At 40.2% G+C, this 18,590-nt stretch overlaps 1 protein-coding gene across 6 annotated transcripts in view; it reads left to right on the top strand.

Annotated features, from left to right (window-relative positions):
• Window positions 1–18,590, top strand: part of Dip2c (disco interacting protein 2 homolog C) — a 366,894-nt gene that overhangs the window by 340,277 nt on the left and 8,027 nt on the right. For 3 of the 6 annotated variants that reach the window (XM_041630650.1, XM_041630647.1, XM_041630646.1), the window contains 5 exons: window positions 3,644–3,673; window positions 5,004–5,065; window positions 12,897–12,954; window positions 15,393–15,467; window positions 18,314–18,488. In XM_041630650.1, coding sequence (XP_041486584.1) covers window positions 3,644–3,673; window positions 5,004–5,065; window positions 12,897–12,954; window positions 15,393–15,467; window positions 18,314–18,488 — 400 coding nt within the window. The remainder of the gene's footprint in view (window positions 1–3,643; window positions 3,674–5,003; window positions 5,066–12,896; window positions 12,955–15,392; window positions 15,468–18,313; window positions 18,489–18,590) is intronic. The other 3 variants (XM_041630651.1, XM_041630649.1, XM_041630648.1) reach the window with 1 other exon arrangement.

The raw sequence follows: 18,590 nt of genomic DNA, 5'->3' as shown, positions 1-18,590 counted from the left end.
GGAGAATCTTAGGGCCTTGCTGGCCAGCCAGCCTAGTCTAGTTGGCAAATTCCAAGCCAGTGAAAGACCCTGTTTGTAAGAGAAGTGGACAGTATCTGAGAAAGAATACTTGAGGTTGTCCTGTGGCTTCAACAAGCCTATCTCTAATTGTATACACATATATTCAAATATATCAGATACCATGCCATTTTAAAGTTTAAAGGGGAGCCAGAGAAATGACTAGGTGGATAAAGATGCTTTCTTACTGTCAAGACTGATGGATTGAGTTTAATCTCTAGGAACCATGTGGTGGAAGGAGAGAACTCTCACAGGTTGTCCTCTGATCTTTACCCATGCACCATGGTACATGTATTCAGCATTCTCCCACACTGTACACAATAAATGAATGCAATTTTAAAAATTAAACTTTAGAAGGAATAAATTATGGGTCTGTCTTTATTTTAAAAGCATCTTCTTCACCCAGCTATTTTCAGTACCCAGCCTCATATATCTCTACCTGTGGGCAGTCCTATGTTGAACAACCTTCTCTTCTGTGGAGTTCATCCATGCCTTTGCTTGCTCACACTTTTATCTGCAATGTTTTTTGCCTAAAACTGGCTGTTCACCATCTGCATAGCAGAGGCTATGTCCCCTTCCTGGTCCCTTCTGAAACCTTTCAGACTCCATAGGTTCAAGGGCCTTCATTCCTCTTCCTTTTATTCTCCACACTTTCTGTCATGTCTTCTGTAAGCAGTTGTGCTGGGGAACAGCTTCACTAATGACCTTCTTTAGGATTCAACACACTCTCATGTACACTGATGCTGTCATTTCTGAGCAGGAATTACATTGCATCAGCTAAATGAATACTTGCTTGACCACAGTTTAATGTCCCATCTAAAAAACATAGCACTTCTGAATTTCTCCAAAATTCACTAGTAGTGTGATTCCTCATCAAGTGTATTGCTCTTACAAGTGAAAATGGCCATTTAGGCTTTGCTCGGTAAGAATATGCAGACAGACAGACAGACAGACAGACAAAATGGGGAGTGTTATTAACATTTTGGACCTTTTTATTAGGACAGCTTCTAGTTAGATCCTTCCATATTCATGATAGATAAAGTTTAATCATTGGTTTTTATGATGAGAGAAAAGCAAGAGAGGTTAAGTAGACTTTGCTAACTGGCAAAGCTATAAAATAAAAACATAGAAATCTATAAAAATGAGTCATTTATAATTTTTATAAATGGTATTTCTTAGAATCTTGAGCTATAAAATGGTTTAATTTTGATTTATTGAGTTTATGATGAATATAGATACTGTAAAAAGCAAACTATCTCTTTAGTTTTTAATTAGCTTTAGCATCAATTTCTCTCCCTTCCTCCTTCCCTCCCTCCCTCTCTCCCTCCCTCCCTCCCTCCCTCCCTTTCTCTCTTCCTTCTTTTCCTTTCTTTCTTTCTTTCTTTCTTTCTTTCTTTCTTTCTTTCTAGACAGGGTTTTAGTATGTAGCCCTGGCTTTCCCTGAACTCTCTATGTAGACCAAACTGGCCTCTGGGTACTAGGATTAAAGGTGTGGCCCACTATTCCCAACTTAACATCAGTTTCTATAGGATCATTAAACAGTGTCATTGTTTATTAACCTATGCTGGGAACAATTTTCCATAGCATTGACTGCTATTTAAAGCAGAGAAACTCTCTGCATTAGCTATGTAACATAAAAATTAGCATTCTCTTTTCATTAAAGGAAGAGAAAGGAAAATAATGCCTTCCATCTCCCTATGGAGACCTCAGTTGTTTTCTCATTATGGGGCAAAAATAAAAGAAACTTAAATATGAATGCTGGCTTTTTATTACATAGGATAAGATGAGTTATTTGTCTGAGAGGAAAGCTTGTCTATAAATAACTCTGGAATTAAATCAATGTAATAGTTCTAGTCAACCTTAAAACTTAAAATTTGAAATTTGAAACTCCCACAGAGAAGGAGAAATACAGTCATCACAATGATAGAAATAAGAGTCATTGATCATTAAAGAGAACAAAATGAAATGCTCAAAGGGCAGTATAACTCACTCAGCATAAAACAAATAGATATAATAAGAGTTTAATTAATTTGAACTTTGAAGCCACTTGTTTTCCTCTGCCATGTTCTTAGATGAGAGAAGTTAAAAATAAAGTGTTGTCAGAAATTTTTGTGTGCTCTGGGGAGTTAGTCACTGTCAGCTACAACTTTCTTGCCGTCTTCTGCTGTATGTTGTCCTTGGTAATTAAGTCTCTGATCTGAGATTACAGAACCTGGATCCTCCATCACTTGTTTGTTCTTTGTTACAGTCAAGAAAAATTCCTGGGTTTCAGACTATGCTTTGAACCAAGAATCCAGGACCCAAGCTTGTCGTTTAAGATCAGTGAGAACAGCAAAGCTGCACCACTCACTCTCCAGCCTGAGCGATTGCATGTTGCTTACCAGCCCTTGAAAAGGAAGCCTTCACTGGGCATGTTTTCCTACAGGCTCAGAGTGAGGAAGTTAGGTCTGGTGTTGATATGGTCTTTTCAGAAGACTCAGCTCAAAGCAAAAACAGACGACAGTGTATAAATAAATGAGCCATGTTCCAGTAAAACATTTCAAAACCAAGCAAGATGGTCTTTGACTGGTCCCTGTGAATCTCATTCCACTTACCAGTTTGACAACTAATGGCACAGCCTGGCAGATGACAGTACAGTGAATTAGCTAGATTTTCACTGTCTTTTGCCCAGACTGTCCCACCTCCACTCTCCCTAAAATTTAAACTTCTTTTTAATTTGTTTTTGTTTTTGTTTTGAGGCAGGGTCTCATGTAGCCCAGGCTGATGTCAAACTCTGTGTGTAAAGAGAAAGGAGCAAATATACAGTGTAAGAGCCTAGTACTTGATAGCTTCATACTTCAAATGTACCTCTGATGCTTTTCTTTTACTAATCTTATGAATAGGATGGAGTACCATAGTTGTAAATGTAAAGACTTATCTTCACTGCCATAATGAGAAAATTATTTAAGGAGCTGAAAAGGTGGCTCAGAGATTAAGAGCACTTACTGCTCTTGAAGAAGACCTAAGTTTGGTTCTCAGAACCTGTGTCCTCCACTAGTGTCTACATTCACAGGCGCAGACACATGCACACACATAATTTAAAATAGAATACATCTTTTAAAAAATGCTTCAATGAAGTCAGTAGATTCAACTAATGAAATATATACTTCAAGGTGAACCATTAAGATATATGCTTGCAAGTACCATAGGACAGAGGAAACTCAAAGCACCATAAAGTCACTGTTGAGACATGCTATCTACTTTTCTGATAAAGATACTGCCACAATGAACATGCCATGATCTGTCCTCTACTTCTCTTTTGTGCTCTGTGGATATGTTGACATCTTTTCAGTTTTTCCCACCTTTAACAGTATAGTATGGTTAATTTTAATGGTTTCCACATTTGACATTGTTTTGACCTTGTTATTACTTTGTTCCTTGCTTTCTGCATTCTCTTTCCCTACCCCATCCCTCCCTTTTCTTCATCCCATTCTAAATTGTTGTGTTCTTTTGTGTATGTGTCTCCTATGTGTGTCCTTTGTGTTTTGTGTCTATTGGCCTGTTGTCTTTTCCTTTTTTCTTGTCCCCACCCTCCTGCTGCTTGTAGCCCCACCGGCTGTGGACACTGGCCGAGCAGGTAGGGGACTTTTTTGCTCATCACACCAGTTCATACCCATTTCCTTACCTCCTGCGTTTCTAGCCCCCAACATTGGAACATGCAGATCTGTGGCAGAGGCACCACCTAGGGTAGATGGGTCTACTTCAATTTCCCACCATTGTCCACTTTTCAGGACTTGTTTTATGCCTTGCTTATTTTTAATTGACCACCTATGGTTTTGAGTCTCACATTGTTCACTACATTGGACAGTGTCTCACTACCTGCTCCTCTATAACACAGATCCATTGAATAATTACAAGGTAGAAAGAATATTGTTTGTAGGACACTATCACTATAAGCATACAAGACTTACTTGCATGTGTTTTGTTTTCTCCTGCTCTCAGTGGTGGGACCCCACTGACTACTATCACAGAGTATTAGAACAAAAAAGTAATGATTTGTTTTGTCTTAGGTAGGGTCTTACTATGTAACCCTAGTTTGCCTGGAACTTAAAAAATACCTACCTGCTTCTGCCCCTGCTTCCTGAGCACTGGGATGAAAGGCATGCACCATCATGCCAGCAAAGCTTTATTCATTCTTACATTTAAACATACTTGTGGTGCAAAATTGAGATTCTTTCTTAAAGAAATATAGTACAATTTATGTAAATTCTGAAGGGCTTAACTTCTCCCACCCCTTTCACAAATCTCTAGTATTTACCATAGTTTCAACCTCGGTATTGCATTGCTTTAACACTAAATGTAAAATATTATGTCATTTCAGTAATAATAGTGAGCAGAGGCCATTGGTCAGAAGTCAGTCCCATATATTTTTAGAAGATATTTGTGATGCCAAGATGAGATTTTTGGACTGCTATGTTAAATGTAGACAGCTCAGAGTACTTACTGCTCAGCTGACTTTGGGAAACATAGAACCTCCCTGACTTATGTCACACAGACAAAAATAGCCTTCTGAGACTGGAGGCACAAGCAGGACTAAAAGGAACAAAATAATTATCTCTTGTATCTTCCTCCTCAATCTGTCAACTCCTGTCACGCTTCTGCTTCAGTATCTGAAGGTCTAAAAATAGCCTTTCTGAATGCATATTGTGAAAAATTCTTAGCAAGACACATCATATCTTTGACAAACCACTTCTGCAGCCAAACATTTTCTAGTAAAACAAGTACCCCCCTCTTTTCTTGCTATATATGCATAAATAGGGTCAAGCTTTTTGAAGGGCCAGTGTGATCCTAAAATGTTCCTTTGGGAATTTAGATGATCAAACCAGATATTTTACCAGTTAGTAGGGTGTATAGACATATCTTCTTTCCCTGCAAACAGGTTAACCATACCCTGTTGTTGTTTATAGGGGACATCAGGACCTGACCCTACCACTGTCTATGTTGACATGAGAGCCCTGAGACATGACAGGTATGAGTTCTCTCCTCTTTCTCCATTTCTCCCTTCCTCCCTTTTTAGTGACCTAGTACATGTGTGTCCAACTTAAAAAAAAAGTGAAAGAATTCATGTTTATTTGTTCAACATATCGTTAAATGAATAAAGTGTATGACAGAGCACGTTGGCTCAAACTTTACAGATAAAAACTTGGTTTACAAGACCAATGGTATGACTAGTAGTGTCTGGCATACCTTGCTATTTGGAAGTCATGGCCATCCCAATCAGGTTCCATTTTACATATCAATATATGTCAGCATTTTTACATGAGAATGTGTTGGGGGGATATGTGTATGCACTCTTGTGCCATATGTAGGTGTTTCTATGAAAAAAATAGAAGTGAACCTACTTTTTCTGACAAACTGCTGAACAAGATTTTAAAGTGGGGCTATTGGTGTGTGTCATTTGTGGTTTTTGTGTAAGGTATATCTCAGGAAGAGAAGGTAGGGATCGCACAAGATTTAATCTTTTAAAGGAACCCCTGCCTCAACTAGAAGATCCTATGGAGATGGCCAAGAGAGAAGAAAAAATTTTCTTATTATTTTACATCAGTGCTTCACCATTGAAATGACTGGTGTTCTGCTTGGTGGCGGTAGAAATGCCCCAGTATTGTTGTGGTGTGCAGACATAAACATAGATTGATGTCATAGATGGTTAGGTTTCTCCCAACCCCAGAGACAGGGTTTCTCTGTAACTTTGGAGCCTGTCTTGTAACTAGCTCTTGTAGACCAGGCTGGCTTCAAACTCACAGAGATCCGCCTGCTTCTGCCTTCTGAGTGTTGGGATCAAAGGAGTGTCACCACCACCTGGCGGTTGTTAGGTTTTACATGAATGTGTTACTGTATACCAGGTGTGTTGTTTACTTTGTGTTTTCTAGAAGTTCATTCATCTATCAACACTATAATATATGGGGGGAAAGACCAAAAATGGTTGTGTGGATCGGGGGGGGGGGGGGGGGAAGAGCTGGAAAGCAGCATATACCCCTGCCTGACAGAGTAAGTAGTTGAAACTCTTCAGGAACAGGAATCAGTATCTCTGCAAACTGAGAAGAGGTCCAAATTTGGTTATCAGGTAAAAAAGTGCAACACTTAGGAGACCAGGGTAGCTATCACTCCTATTTCCACAAGGCTGTATGCATCCTTAGCTAATATTATACCATATCTGAAACCATTTTTGCTTGGTGCAATTTGCCATTAAAAGTGATATGCTGTTATATAGTTGATAGAGTCAGGGACACTGTCCACATCCTGCAGTACCTGGAACAAGTGCTGAAGTATCAGAAACACCAAACAGAAGCCAATAACACTCTTGTTGATGGTTTGCCTGCCCTTTATAGTCCTCTGGGAGACTCTCAAAAATCACAGATAATTAGAGGCGTTGTCATTAAAGACCCTTACGTAATGGCTAGGGACCAATGAAAATGATTTTCCCCTCAGCACTGGCCCCCACTGAATCAGGTTCTGGATGGTCAGAGTTCAATCTAGAGCGGTTAAAAACTCAGAACCAGCATTATGACAATTGAATAACTCGTTCCAGGGTCAGAGGCACGAAGATCTCCAAGTGATGCCTTTGCATCTGAAAACAAATCCATTTAACTATAAACCTTACTTGGACAATGTCTTGTTTGTACAGCTTGCTCAATGAGTACCTGTGCTAATGACCCTTTAGCAGTTCTGCCTTTGGCCTGGTTCCTCAAATACAAGAAGAACAGACTTCTCAGTGCAAAATGGTTGGATGTCCTCTCGTGTTATGAGTACCTTAGCAATCAGAGAAATCCTCAAGTTTGGATTTTGAAGTTTTCTTTTGGCAAAAGACAGAATGTCTCAAGAACTGTCTTTATCTATTAATTTTATCTATTATATTTATCTATCTTTTTAACCCATCATTTGTTTTCTTATGATAAATCTCCTTACTGAGAAGGGCAGGGTATAGAGAAAGTGCTATGAAATGGTGGTCTGCATGGTATATATTGATGAAGTAATCTATGTTCAGTATCAGATCAGCACTGTCCTCCTGGAAAGAGCAGGAGGACTGTGTCAAAGATGAGCCCTTTGTCATCAACTAATTCTGTAATCTTGACCAAGACCTTATGAGTGACACTTTTCCTAATTTCAAGTCAGTAGTCTTTCCTGCCTAGGATGCTTTGCTCATTAAATTAAAATAATTAGAAGCAGACATGATAGTGAGTTGTGTACTGGAAATTGCTCAAGGGCTATGTATCATTAAACTCACTGAATAATGTCATCACTTGTGATGATCAGGAATGATGTTGCCCTTGATGGAAGGCTGGACCACAGCTCCTCCTACATGGAATACCTTAGACTAAGGGGCTGTGTCTGGGCAGTCCCCAGACCTTATATCAGCATGGTGGACTGTGCTTAAGGACCTTCTAAGAGCTTGGGTATGATACAGTGCAGTTTCCCTGAAATAACCTGCTTAGTTCTCTTATCTATCAGAGAAAATTTGAGGACTATTCCTTAGCCCCCAGAGTATCTCCTGAGATCTTACCCTTCTACCTTCATTCAGGTCTGCCTCAGGCCTTTTCAGTCTACTTTTTCTGTTAGATGTACCTGCTTTTCTTGCTCTATGCTGGCAACTCTTCTCCACATTCTGAGACTGAGATACCTCCATGACTCTGCAACTCACTTTCCTCATATTTCTACTGTGGGTATGTGTGCATGTCTGTGTACATGTTTGTGTATGTACTCATGCAAATGAGAACTCTTATGTGAATACACATGTGGAAGGCCAGAGAACAGCTTGGGATGCCATTACTCACAAACAAAGGTTATATTCACCTTTGTTTCTTTGGTTGGTTGGTTGGTTGGTTGGTTTTGGCTACAGTATCACTCACTGAACTTACTACATTTGCTCTACTGGCTGGACAATGAGTTCCAGGGATACTTCTGCCTCCACCTCCTAGCATTGGAAGTATTATAATTGCTTATTATCATGACCAGTTCTTAATATTATTTCTGGGGATAAAACTTAGGTTTATTAAATGAGTTATCTTTTCAGATCCATCCTCCACTGTATTTTTCAATAGATAGACATTTACTATGTACCTGCTTTGTCCACTTGAGTCCATCTGCCTAGGGCCTTTTTCCTTGACCTACTACATAAAATCTCAGTATCATCTTTATCTTTCATTCACCTGTCAGTGAAGGTCCACCTTCCTGACATCCAGACACACTGACAGCCTCATCTACATTTTTGGGGTTCCCCCATGGCTTCCCCCAGGGATATTTTTCTTGTAACCTTGTGAGAAACTGAGTCCATCATTCTCAGCTAAAATACAATCTCCTCTACATTGAAGCCACCTCTTCCAAGAAGGAAATAATCACCCAGGTTTTACATCTTTAGCATTGCCTTTGACCTTAATCAATATATGTAAAATAACTTTGTATTGCATCACCTGTGATATAGTGGCCCTGGGATTGGACAAGCCCAAGTCTAGATCTCCTCCTTATTTATGACCCTGGGATAGGGTATTAGCTCTAGGCTTTCAATTTCCCTGTATTTAGGATGGGAACAGTAAAATGAGTCTTTGCAGGTACCTGTAATAGCTGGGGTTTGTGGGGGGAGACAATAACTCTGATGTTCTTAGGGTAAGTTGAGACATGCTGGGAGCCTTGGGCAGAGAGAAGGTAGAAATTCTAATAGTAAAGTAAATCTTCCCTACAGAGGCCTAGTGTCTTCATGCACAATACCCAAACATGCTACCCTCAGAGAAAACCCAATGCCAATAGCTGGAAGGCAGTGAAATAAGAGGGCTGTTAAAAATGTTATTCTTTCATTCTTCTGGTGTTCCTATTAAAGTAGGCTAGTGGTTTTCTCATTACAGCTAGGTGAGGATCTGTCATAAGGATTAATTACTTTACCTATTGATTTAATGGGACATTCACTTGGGAGTGTCAAGACACCTGCCCAATTATCACTTAATTAGCCTGGGAAAGCTTAGTTTTTCAGTATGCTATGCACTGTGGGAAAGTAGAGAGGACCGGTAGGTGCAAGCTAGCTTAGAGACTGAGATCAAGATCTAAGTAGGTCCGTTCTACGGAAACAAGTGATTAAATAGAGTCATTAACTGTTTAAGCTTGGTTTTATGTCTCTGTGTTTAATACACATTTTATTCTTGTAGCCCAAATGTTAGGGATTTGGCAATCTGCATTTGTAGCCAGGTTGTCATGGAGAACATTTCTGCCTCACATAATGAAGATACATATCCCTCTAGTTTCCAGAATAAATTTAGTTACCACATATACAAGGGAAAATATTCAGGGGATATTTGAAAGTTATTAATTTTTAAAGGTATTATTTACTGTGTATTTATTTAAAATGAATAATAATTCAATCTCTTTCAGTTTGATCTTTTCTTAAGCACTTGAATTGTTCCATCTTTAGGAAAGAAAAATATTTCTCAGACATCTGCTGTATGTACTGGCTTTTTGGGATTCTATTCTCTTTGGATGTATACCTTGCTAGAAGGAGGGCTTTGGACCTTCCACAAAGCAAAGTGTCTTACCTCTCTTAAGATTAGATGGGGATGGGGTGGAAGGGTGTGTGGAGGGATGGGAGGAGGGGAGGGAGTGGGAGTTTGAGTTGGTATTTTTTTTAAAAAAAATCTAATAAAATTTAAAAAAAGCACTACCATGAAAAAAAATTAACAGATTTAATGGGCTGTCAAATCCTTACCCAGTATTAATGTAAAGGTCTAGAGTGGAGGTTTGTTTGCTTCCATCAGTTCTTGTAAACTGAAGTAATGATTAAAGGGTGTGGTTAGAACAGTATGAATTCTAGGGCTGGGGGTGTAGAGCACTAGCTTAGTTTAGCGTGTAAAAACCCTGTGTTCCATCCCTAGCACTTTATAAACTGGAGGTAGTGGTACATGTAATAATCCTAACTCTTGGGAGGAGGAATTGGGAAGAGCGGAAAATCAGTTACATAACAAGTTTGATCAGCCTGGGCTCCATAGGGATCATCCTGAGAGGAAGGCAGAAATAAATGAAATCAAAACATGGATTCTAGACTAATCACTACCCACTGATTCCCACAAATAGTGGACAAAGAAAAGGACATCTCAGTGGACTTATGATTGATCAGCAGCAGGATAGGAGAAACAAGGGGAAAATCAAAGACAATGTTTGTTTGACTGGGGTGTTTTGCTAGCTTGATCCCTGGTGTGCACTGTGTGAGTAGAATGAGTTCTGTGAATATGTGTGGTGTGAGTATTCTGCATTGTGCACATAAACTCAAGGGTATTGTGTGTTGAAATTGTAAGAGCTTCTAGAAAGTATGTTATCAATGAGTTGCATATGTATGCCCATGATTGTAAAGAAGGTATTATAAGCAAGTGAGGACTTAAATGTGTGTAAAGGTGTGTTATGTGGTTCTCATTGATATATTGGGAATACTGTGTGTTATATGCAAACAGGTATTCCATGTATGTGTGTGCACATGCTAATATGAATTTGTACTTCTGCGGTTTATGTGCCAGTATTCCTGCATACTTTTACAAGTGTATTTCAGGATTCCTTGGGAAGATTTGGGGTATGTTGCCTTGATCACAAGACGGTCTGTGGTCTACTTGTTGTGGCCTGTGGTTCTAGCAGATGGGAGCTGGGGCATCAATATTGCACGTGCTTCTTTGCTGAACTATGACCTCTGGCAAATGACTGTCCTAAGAATTGTACACAGACAGTCACACTGCTCTGTATTTTATACCATTCATAACTTGATTCCTGTGACCTATTGTCTAGAGTGACTGACAGATGCCTTGAGATTAGATGAGATTGTTTTTCATCTTAATTATTAGCTTCTTTTCCTCCTTTGTTTCAGTACTGGTTCTCCTCAGACAGGGAAAGTCTTTAACTCAATGTTTGACTGAACTTGATGCTAGAATGTGATCACAGGATTGTGATGTTATGTGATTTCTCTGATTAACCAACACTTGAAAATATACTCTGAAGTATACTTGAAAATCAGATAGCTGTCCCCATGGAGAAAACTAAAGGAAAATTGCCTTTTGTAGAATCTCACTCGTGGGTATTTTGATAAGAATTTCCGTTTTCCTTCCCTGAGGTGAGCCCCAGTCTTCCAGGGAATGTACTTCCAAACCCTTTCCTTGGTGCTTCATGAAAGCTGTATTGTTCACATTTCTCATCCTCTTCAAATATCCCTTGTCCTAAGCATGAATGGAAGAGGAGGCCGCTGCTGGTGGAAACATGCAGCCCAGTGACACGGCTGCGCTCCTCCTAAACAGACCTTAGCCTTTCTAAACGTGGAGCCCTTTCCCACTCTCCAGCTGGCCCACCTCTCCTATAAATCAGTCATATAAATCTTTTCTAAATGAAAAGTTATTAGTAACAGCCACTAGCCTGTGTAACACAGAGACTGTAATTGAGGCCCTGGATGGACTTACCATGTTCTAGTTCATTTGCCCCACCCAGTAGCCTGGCAGTGTCAGTAAGTGTTCTCATGGTGAGGAAGTCAGTGCAGAGCTCAGGTCTTCCCTAGGTCTCAACTCAAGAGTTCAGAGTCACTGTGCAGAGCATTAGCATTGGAGTGATGGCAGATCACCTTGTTGGTAGTTGTGGGATTCCTCCATTTGTTCAGGAAATTATAGCCTTTTGATGTGTGTTCCATTGCCTCTTCTGTTTTTTTTTTGTATGTTTGTTTGTTTGTTTTCCCCTCCTGTGGCCTTTGCTACATCTTTATTAGTGTGTAGGGATAAAAGTATTCTGTATACTGTATCTTGGAGGGATGTGATGATAAAGCACATACAGAGAAAATGTCTTGTGATCTGATGTTGCCCTAACCACAACTTAGCTCGCAGCTCTTTCTTTTCCCAGGTGCAGGTCCAAATTATGGTCCTGTTCAAGTATTTGCAAGCACTCACTTTCCTTTGTTTTGTGTGAATAGAGATTGTCAAAAAGTCTGGCATGGTGACACGTTTATATTAACAGCCCTGAGAACTGAGAAGCCAGAGACAGTAGATCTCTGGCTCTTTCTGGCCAGATAGCCTATCCTATGTAGCAAACTCCAGGTTAATGAAATTCTGTGACTCAAAAAAAAAAAAGTTGTTGACCTCTGACTTCCTTTCCTCCTCCTCTGCACACACACATGTCATTCATACATATATAGAAGCACACACACATAAAATTGCCTTGTAGGTAAGCGAACAACATCTAGTCTTTGATTAACTGGTAAGGAAGAAAAATGTGTGGTGAAGATCCCAGAGCCTGAAAGGTAGAACCTTGGAAGTACAATGAGCCATCTCTGGTCATGGTCAGCCAAGGTCTTCTCAGCTGTTCTCCAAAGTTACCATTAACAATGCTTTAGGCTGAAAACTTCTCCCTTCTGGAAAGGATTTTCACTGTTTCTTCAGTTAGGCACTCTTAGTTTAGCAGGCTACTTGTGGCTACTAAGCGCACAGGCATTGCTTTCCTCAGCATGTTGTCTGAACCCAAGCAGAACTGTACTAACTATAGGCCTAAAATTCATGGCCTGGGCACCTTGCATTTGCCCCTTTAAGTGCAGAGGCATTTTTCCAGTTGTTTTTCAGGTGGGGCAAATTTGACTCCATTTCCTGTCTCTGGTCACTACAGATGTGTTCATGCCATTTGTCCTAGCCAGGGTATTATTGATTCTGCTATTAGTAGCCCTCTCTGGAACTTCCACCTTTGTTATGGGGTAATAATAAAAATTAGCTTACCTTCATGGCCTACCAAGCCCATGTAGTAAAGGTGGCCTAAGATAATGATGTGGTCCAAAGAGCCCACTGAATTGTATGTATTTCCACTTACAGAGTTCGGTTGGTAGAAAGGGGATCTCCTCACAGCTTACCTCTGATGGAGTCTGGAAAAGTAAGTATTGGAAGTGTTAAAATCTTATCCCAGTATAAAGGTGAGTAAGAATGAGTGGGGTTTAAAGTGTCAAGAAATATATTCTCGGGGCTGGAGAGATGGCTCAGAGGTTAAGAGCATTGCTTGCTCTTCCGAAGGTCCTGAGTTCAATTCCCAGCAACCACATGGTGGCTCACAACCATCTGTAATGGGGTCTGGTGCCCTCTTCTGGCCTGCAGGCATACACACAGATAGAATATTGTATACATAATAAATAAATAAATATTAAAAAAAAAGAAAAAAGAAATATATTCTCTGAAACCATGTGTTACCCCGGGAATAAAAAGCTTTCTTGAAGATAATGTTTCAGGGTGGTTTGGCTATGTGTGCAAAAAGTCCATAACAGTGTCTGAACATTGTTATTTTTTAAATAACAAACCTATGCTACATTCAAGCCACTAGAAGCCTGAGTGCTACCTATCTCTCTATGGTATGTGTCCTAAGGAGGTACCTAAGTTCTAATATGACTGTTATAGTTCAGTTATCTGGCCCATGTTCTCAGTCCCAGTCCTAGCTTTTAGGAGGAGAAAAGACTTTCAGAACATTGAGAAGGTTCTTACACTGTCTTATACTTAAATACCATTAGCTACTATTTAGTCACCTGTTCATACCTAATGGAACCAAAGGTTGTGAAGTATTCTATTGATTCTTATTATCGTAGTGGTCTAGGATATCACATATCACACTAAAATCAGCATATCACACTAAAAGAAAAGTATGTGAATAATGCTTCCCAGTGGTCACCTGTTAGTTTAGTTTCTGTCACAGTTAGTCAGAGAACTAAAACTATGTTTAAACTTGCATGAACGTTTCCTTTTTTGTCCTAAATAGCAATCCTTTCTCCATTTGACATAGTTCTTTTGTTAAGTTTATTTTATTTATATATGTATATGTGGTATGCATGCCCATGTTCACACACACATGCAAAGGCCATGATATTGGGTGCCTTCCTCTGTCACTCACTCTCTGCCGTATTGCCTTCAGGCAGGGTCTTCATTGAAGTAGAAGTTCGTCGTGTTTTTGGTTAGGTTGATTAAAAAGAGAGCTGGGATCCACCCATCTGTAACCCCAATGCTGGCATTACAGGCATGCACAGCCATGCATAGTTTTTTATGTGGATGTTGGAGATTTAAACTCTTTTCCTCATGCTTGCAAGGCAAGTGCCACACTTCTAAAAGAGCTTATGTTGCGGTGGGACTTTTAGAATACATATGTCCATTTCTGCAAGTCCTATCCCTTCATGAAGTGGTGCTCAGGGTAGGAAGGTAGTAACCACCATCCCAACACAATCTGTGGGACTGTCAGGTACAGAAACCAGGGTCATCACCCTTCAGGTGCAACCTGACTGCTATAAGATGTCATGAGTTTCTACCACAGAGTGTCTTGCTGTAACTTAACATTCTATAGAATGTTAAATTTTCTGAACCAAGGCAGGTCATATTTGAGATTTTAGAGTAGACCTTTGAGCCCTTTTCTATGTGATACAGTAGAATGTTGCAAGGTTCAGTGAATGTTGAAAGGAAGGACTTAAGTGTCATTGTCTATAATAAAAGTCGTTTGCCAATAGGAGTGGGTCCCTTGCAGAGGCTCAAAATGCAAATATAGTAGAGAAGAGTGGATAACAGGACAGATGTAGTCAGAACCCACCAGGTGGGGCTAGGAGTTCACCAAACTTTTACTTCTATCCACTACAAAAACATCCTCTACTGAATCAGTTACCAAGGATCATTTGGAGATTGGTTACTTTTAGTCCACACACATCCCTACAAATTCGCCTCTGCAATCCCCTGAATTCCAGTTGACTCTGGTCTGCCTGCTTCCTTAACCCCCATATACCAGGTTGTTAAATCAATATGTGCAAATTCCTATTTTGTACATCAGATCATGTGGAATATTTCATCATTTATCCTAGATTTTGTTTCATAATTCCTTTGTAAATAGTCAGATCTGGGCATTTATCAGCTTTGAAATATGGTTGAAAATCAGGTTTCATATTTTATTTTATTATTTTTTTTTTTGGTTTTTCGAGACAGGGTTTCTCTGTGGTTTTGGAGCCTGTCCTGGAACTAGCTCTTGAAGACCAGGCTGGTCTCTAACTCACAGAGATCTGCCTGCCTCTGCCTCCCAAGTGCTGGGATTAAAGGCATGCACCACCACTGCCCAGCTGGTTTCATATTTTAAAGTCCTTCTGCCCAGACTGTAGAGTCATAGAGCATTGACAGCAAGAACATCTTTTGATAATGGCACATGCTTTAACTTCATGCCACAATGCTCTCTAATGGTCTTTGGAAAGAAAATGGCCACTTGACATTTAAGCAAGGTTGCCATGGGAACGTGTATGATACCTGCCTGCCTTTTTAGCCACAGTCAAAAATTGTCTTTTCTCTTCTCTCTAACAGATACTTCCTGGAGTCCGGATCATTATTGCCAATCCAGAAACTAAAGGCCCACTGGGAGACTCACACCTTGGAGAGGTAAGTTATGGAAAGTCTTCTGGGAAATGTTTACTTCCTCCCACATCAAACCTCTGAGCCCATTTGTGCTTTGACACTTATTGTCATCCACAGCTCATGCTACTCACATGAGACAAGTCATGGTAGCCAAAAAAGAGCTGGAAATGTGCTTTACAGCTTCAGTCATTCCTGCAAGGCTCAGTATTATAGAGTGGCATTCACCTAAGGACATAGAAGACACTGTCATCGGAGAATTTCAAAAGCACAGAAAATTTGACCTCTGCAGACTCACTCTGGAGAATGTTCTCATGAGCCTTCTCCATTTCTAAGATCTCCTTCATCAGGAAATTATTGAAACCTTCAGAGTAAACAGATCTACACCTAGCATGACGTCCACACAACTCAAAAGTCCACAGAATAGAAAAGTAGTAGTTAGATAGGTGTTTTAGACAGCGGTACTTTATACTGCTTGTGATGAAATCCCACCCACTGTGGTTCCCTGCCATTTGGTCCCCACCAATGCTGTGACAAAGTATGGCTGGAAAGAAATCTCCATCATGCTTCCTAGCCTCTAAATTTTCTCCACTGACATCAGCTGGGCCTGAGACTACTCATTTGGTGAGGTCAGTTATCACACCTTGTCCTTTCTCTTATTCTCTCCACTGATAAGATTGCTTTGAGAAAGTAGGGTTCCTGAGAAAATGGCAAGGCCCAAGTCTCAGACTCTATATAGAGCCATATCACCTTTTCTCAAGTTATCCTGCCTATGCCTTGGCCGCCCACCTGAGAATGTCTTTGTGTGATCATATGTGCATCCTTTACCCTACATGTCACCATCAATAGGACAGGATCAGCCTACCCAGGAACACTTTCCCACAGAGCATGTAGGTAGACACATGACTCATGATCAAGTCCTGACCATTTCTACCTACTCTCTACATTCCTTTCTTATCTGGCTACTTTGTGACCCTGAGTTTGAATCTTGTGATCATGTAAAATGATCTGCACTAGGTTAATCAAGTGTCGCACTCAGTGTTCTGTCCCCTTCCAAGGTAACCAGGCAGGAAGTTGATTTTTTTTCATATTTACTCCATTTTGATCAAAACATAATTGGCAAATAAAGTGCATAAGTCAGGTTATACACAAAAATATTTGTGATGCAGTAGTGGTTGTATGCACTGAAAATGACTTACATTCAAGGTACTTGGATCTCCTATCACCTCAGAAAATTGCCTTTTTCTTTGTGCGGTGAAAATATTTAAGTTCTGTTGCCAAATTTCAAGCTGAAGAAAACATAGTCTCTGTGTTGTATGTTGGCTCCCAGAAGTCCTTCATCATCTAATGAAGGCTGTTACCCTTCAGCCAACATTTCCCCATCACTGTTTACCCTCAGGAACCAGTGACAACTATTTGGCTGCTTTCAGTGAGTACAACCTTTCAGAGTCCACATATAGGTGAGATTCAGTGGTATATGTTTTACTCTGACTTCTCCCACTCCTGTTGTTAGAAATGACAGGTTTCCATTTTCCCCTTTTAAGACTGAAGTTTATGACTTTGTCTTTATTAGTTACTTGTCTTGTTGCTGTGACAAAAGCAAAATAAGCCAGTGTTTATCTTTCCCAGGGTATGGTCCATCATGGCAGGGAAGTCTTAATGTCATGAGCTCAAGACAGTTGATGACATTTTATCTACAGTCAAGGAACACAGACAGATGAATGTTGGTGTTCAGCTAGCTTTCTCCTTCTTAGTAGTCTAGAGCAGCCTAATGACTAGAACTGCTCACATTCAGGGTGTTTCTTCCCACCTCAGTTGACCTAATCAAGATAGTCCCTCACAGATGTGCCCAGAGCCTTGTCTCCAAAGTGATTCTAGATCCTCTCACATTGACAACCAATATAATCTGTCACAATTGTCTTAGGAAGGAAATATTTCATGTTGGATACAGTAAATAGATGCCTGTACCTCATCTTATGTTGTTCTTCTATCTATATGTTACCTTTTGATTACTTCAGCAGGTGTTTACTAAATGTCTGCTAGGATCCAGACACTATTTTAGGATCCAAGACTATTCCAGGGGTCTTAGGATACAATGGTAAACAGTACAGATGAGGTTCTCGTCTCAGGGTACTCAACTATATTTCAGAGTTAATAGAATAACAAAATATCCAATCTCTGAATGCCTGTGCTGCAAACAGTATAATCCAAAAGCCCTCCTCATGGATCCAGCCCTGCATGCCAACATCACTAAGTGCACTGTACAGATGCTTTGGAACTGTGTTGGCTACGCTGTTTTCCTGGGCCTTTCATGTGGTTCCACATCATCGATAGCCATTGCTTTGAATCTATGTCAACCTCTACTTAACTGTGCTACCGCAGACCCCACAGTCACCTCTCTCTTTCTGTTGACTTTGCCCCTCCATTGTACTTTGTGTTATTTTATTATAATCTGCTTCAAAAGGTGTGCTGACCAAATGAAAGGGAAAAAGCAGTCTTAATGCTTTGAGCATTTTCCAAGTGCTCTTAGAAAACTACAAGCAAACTTATACAACCGTATTCACTTTCAAATCTTTCAGTAGTCTACTTTAAGGAAATTATCAGCAGGTGAATAAATTAGTTGGTTGCTTGACTGTAACATATTTCACATGGTACTTTTATTATAGAGAACTTGTGGGTGTACTTCTGGCCTTCTACCCCGATCCCCACCTGAGCAAACTACCATTGTCTTGTATTCAGACTTCTGACCCAAGAAAACCTTAGCTTATTTTGAAAATAACTTGTTGAGTTGGTGAGACAGTTAGCTCTTCTTCCCTGGAGAAGGTGTGTGCACAGAGTGGCTCATGCACAATGGTGTTTCTCTCTGTTCATAGATCTGGGTCCACAGTGCCCACAATGCCAGTGGCTATTTTACCATTTATGGAGATGAGTCTCTCCAGTCTGATCATTTCAACTCCCGATTGAGTTTTGGAGATACCCAGACAATCTGGGCCCGAACAGGCTACCTGGGCTTCCTGAGGAGAACTGAGCTCACAGATGCAAATGGAGGTGAGTCCAAGCTGGAAGATGACACACATTGTACAGAAGTTGAATTTGACCAACACTGAAAATGGCCTTGAGGTTTGAGAACCACACCAGGACCTCTGCTTG

The sequence above is a fragment of the Microtus oregoni genome, unplaced genomic scaffold (genome assembly GCF_018167655.1).
Source record: "Microtus oregoni isolate MIOR12 unplaced genomic scaffold, Mior012 000035F_ref0000213, whole genome shotgun sequence".
NCBI lineage: Eukaryota > Metazoa > Chordata > Mammalia > Rodentia > Cricetidae > Microtus > Microtus oregoni.
This window is presented reverse-complemented; position numbering and strand designations above follow the sequence as displayed.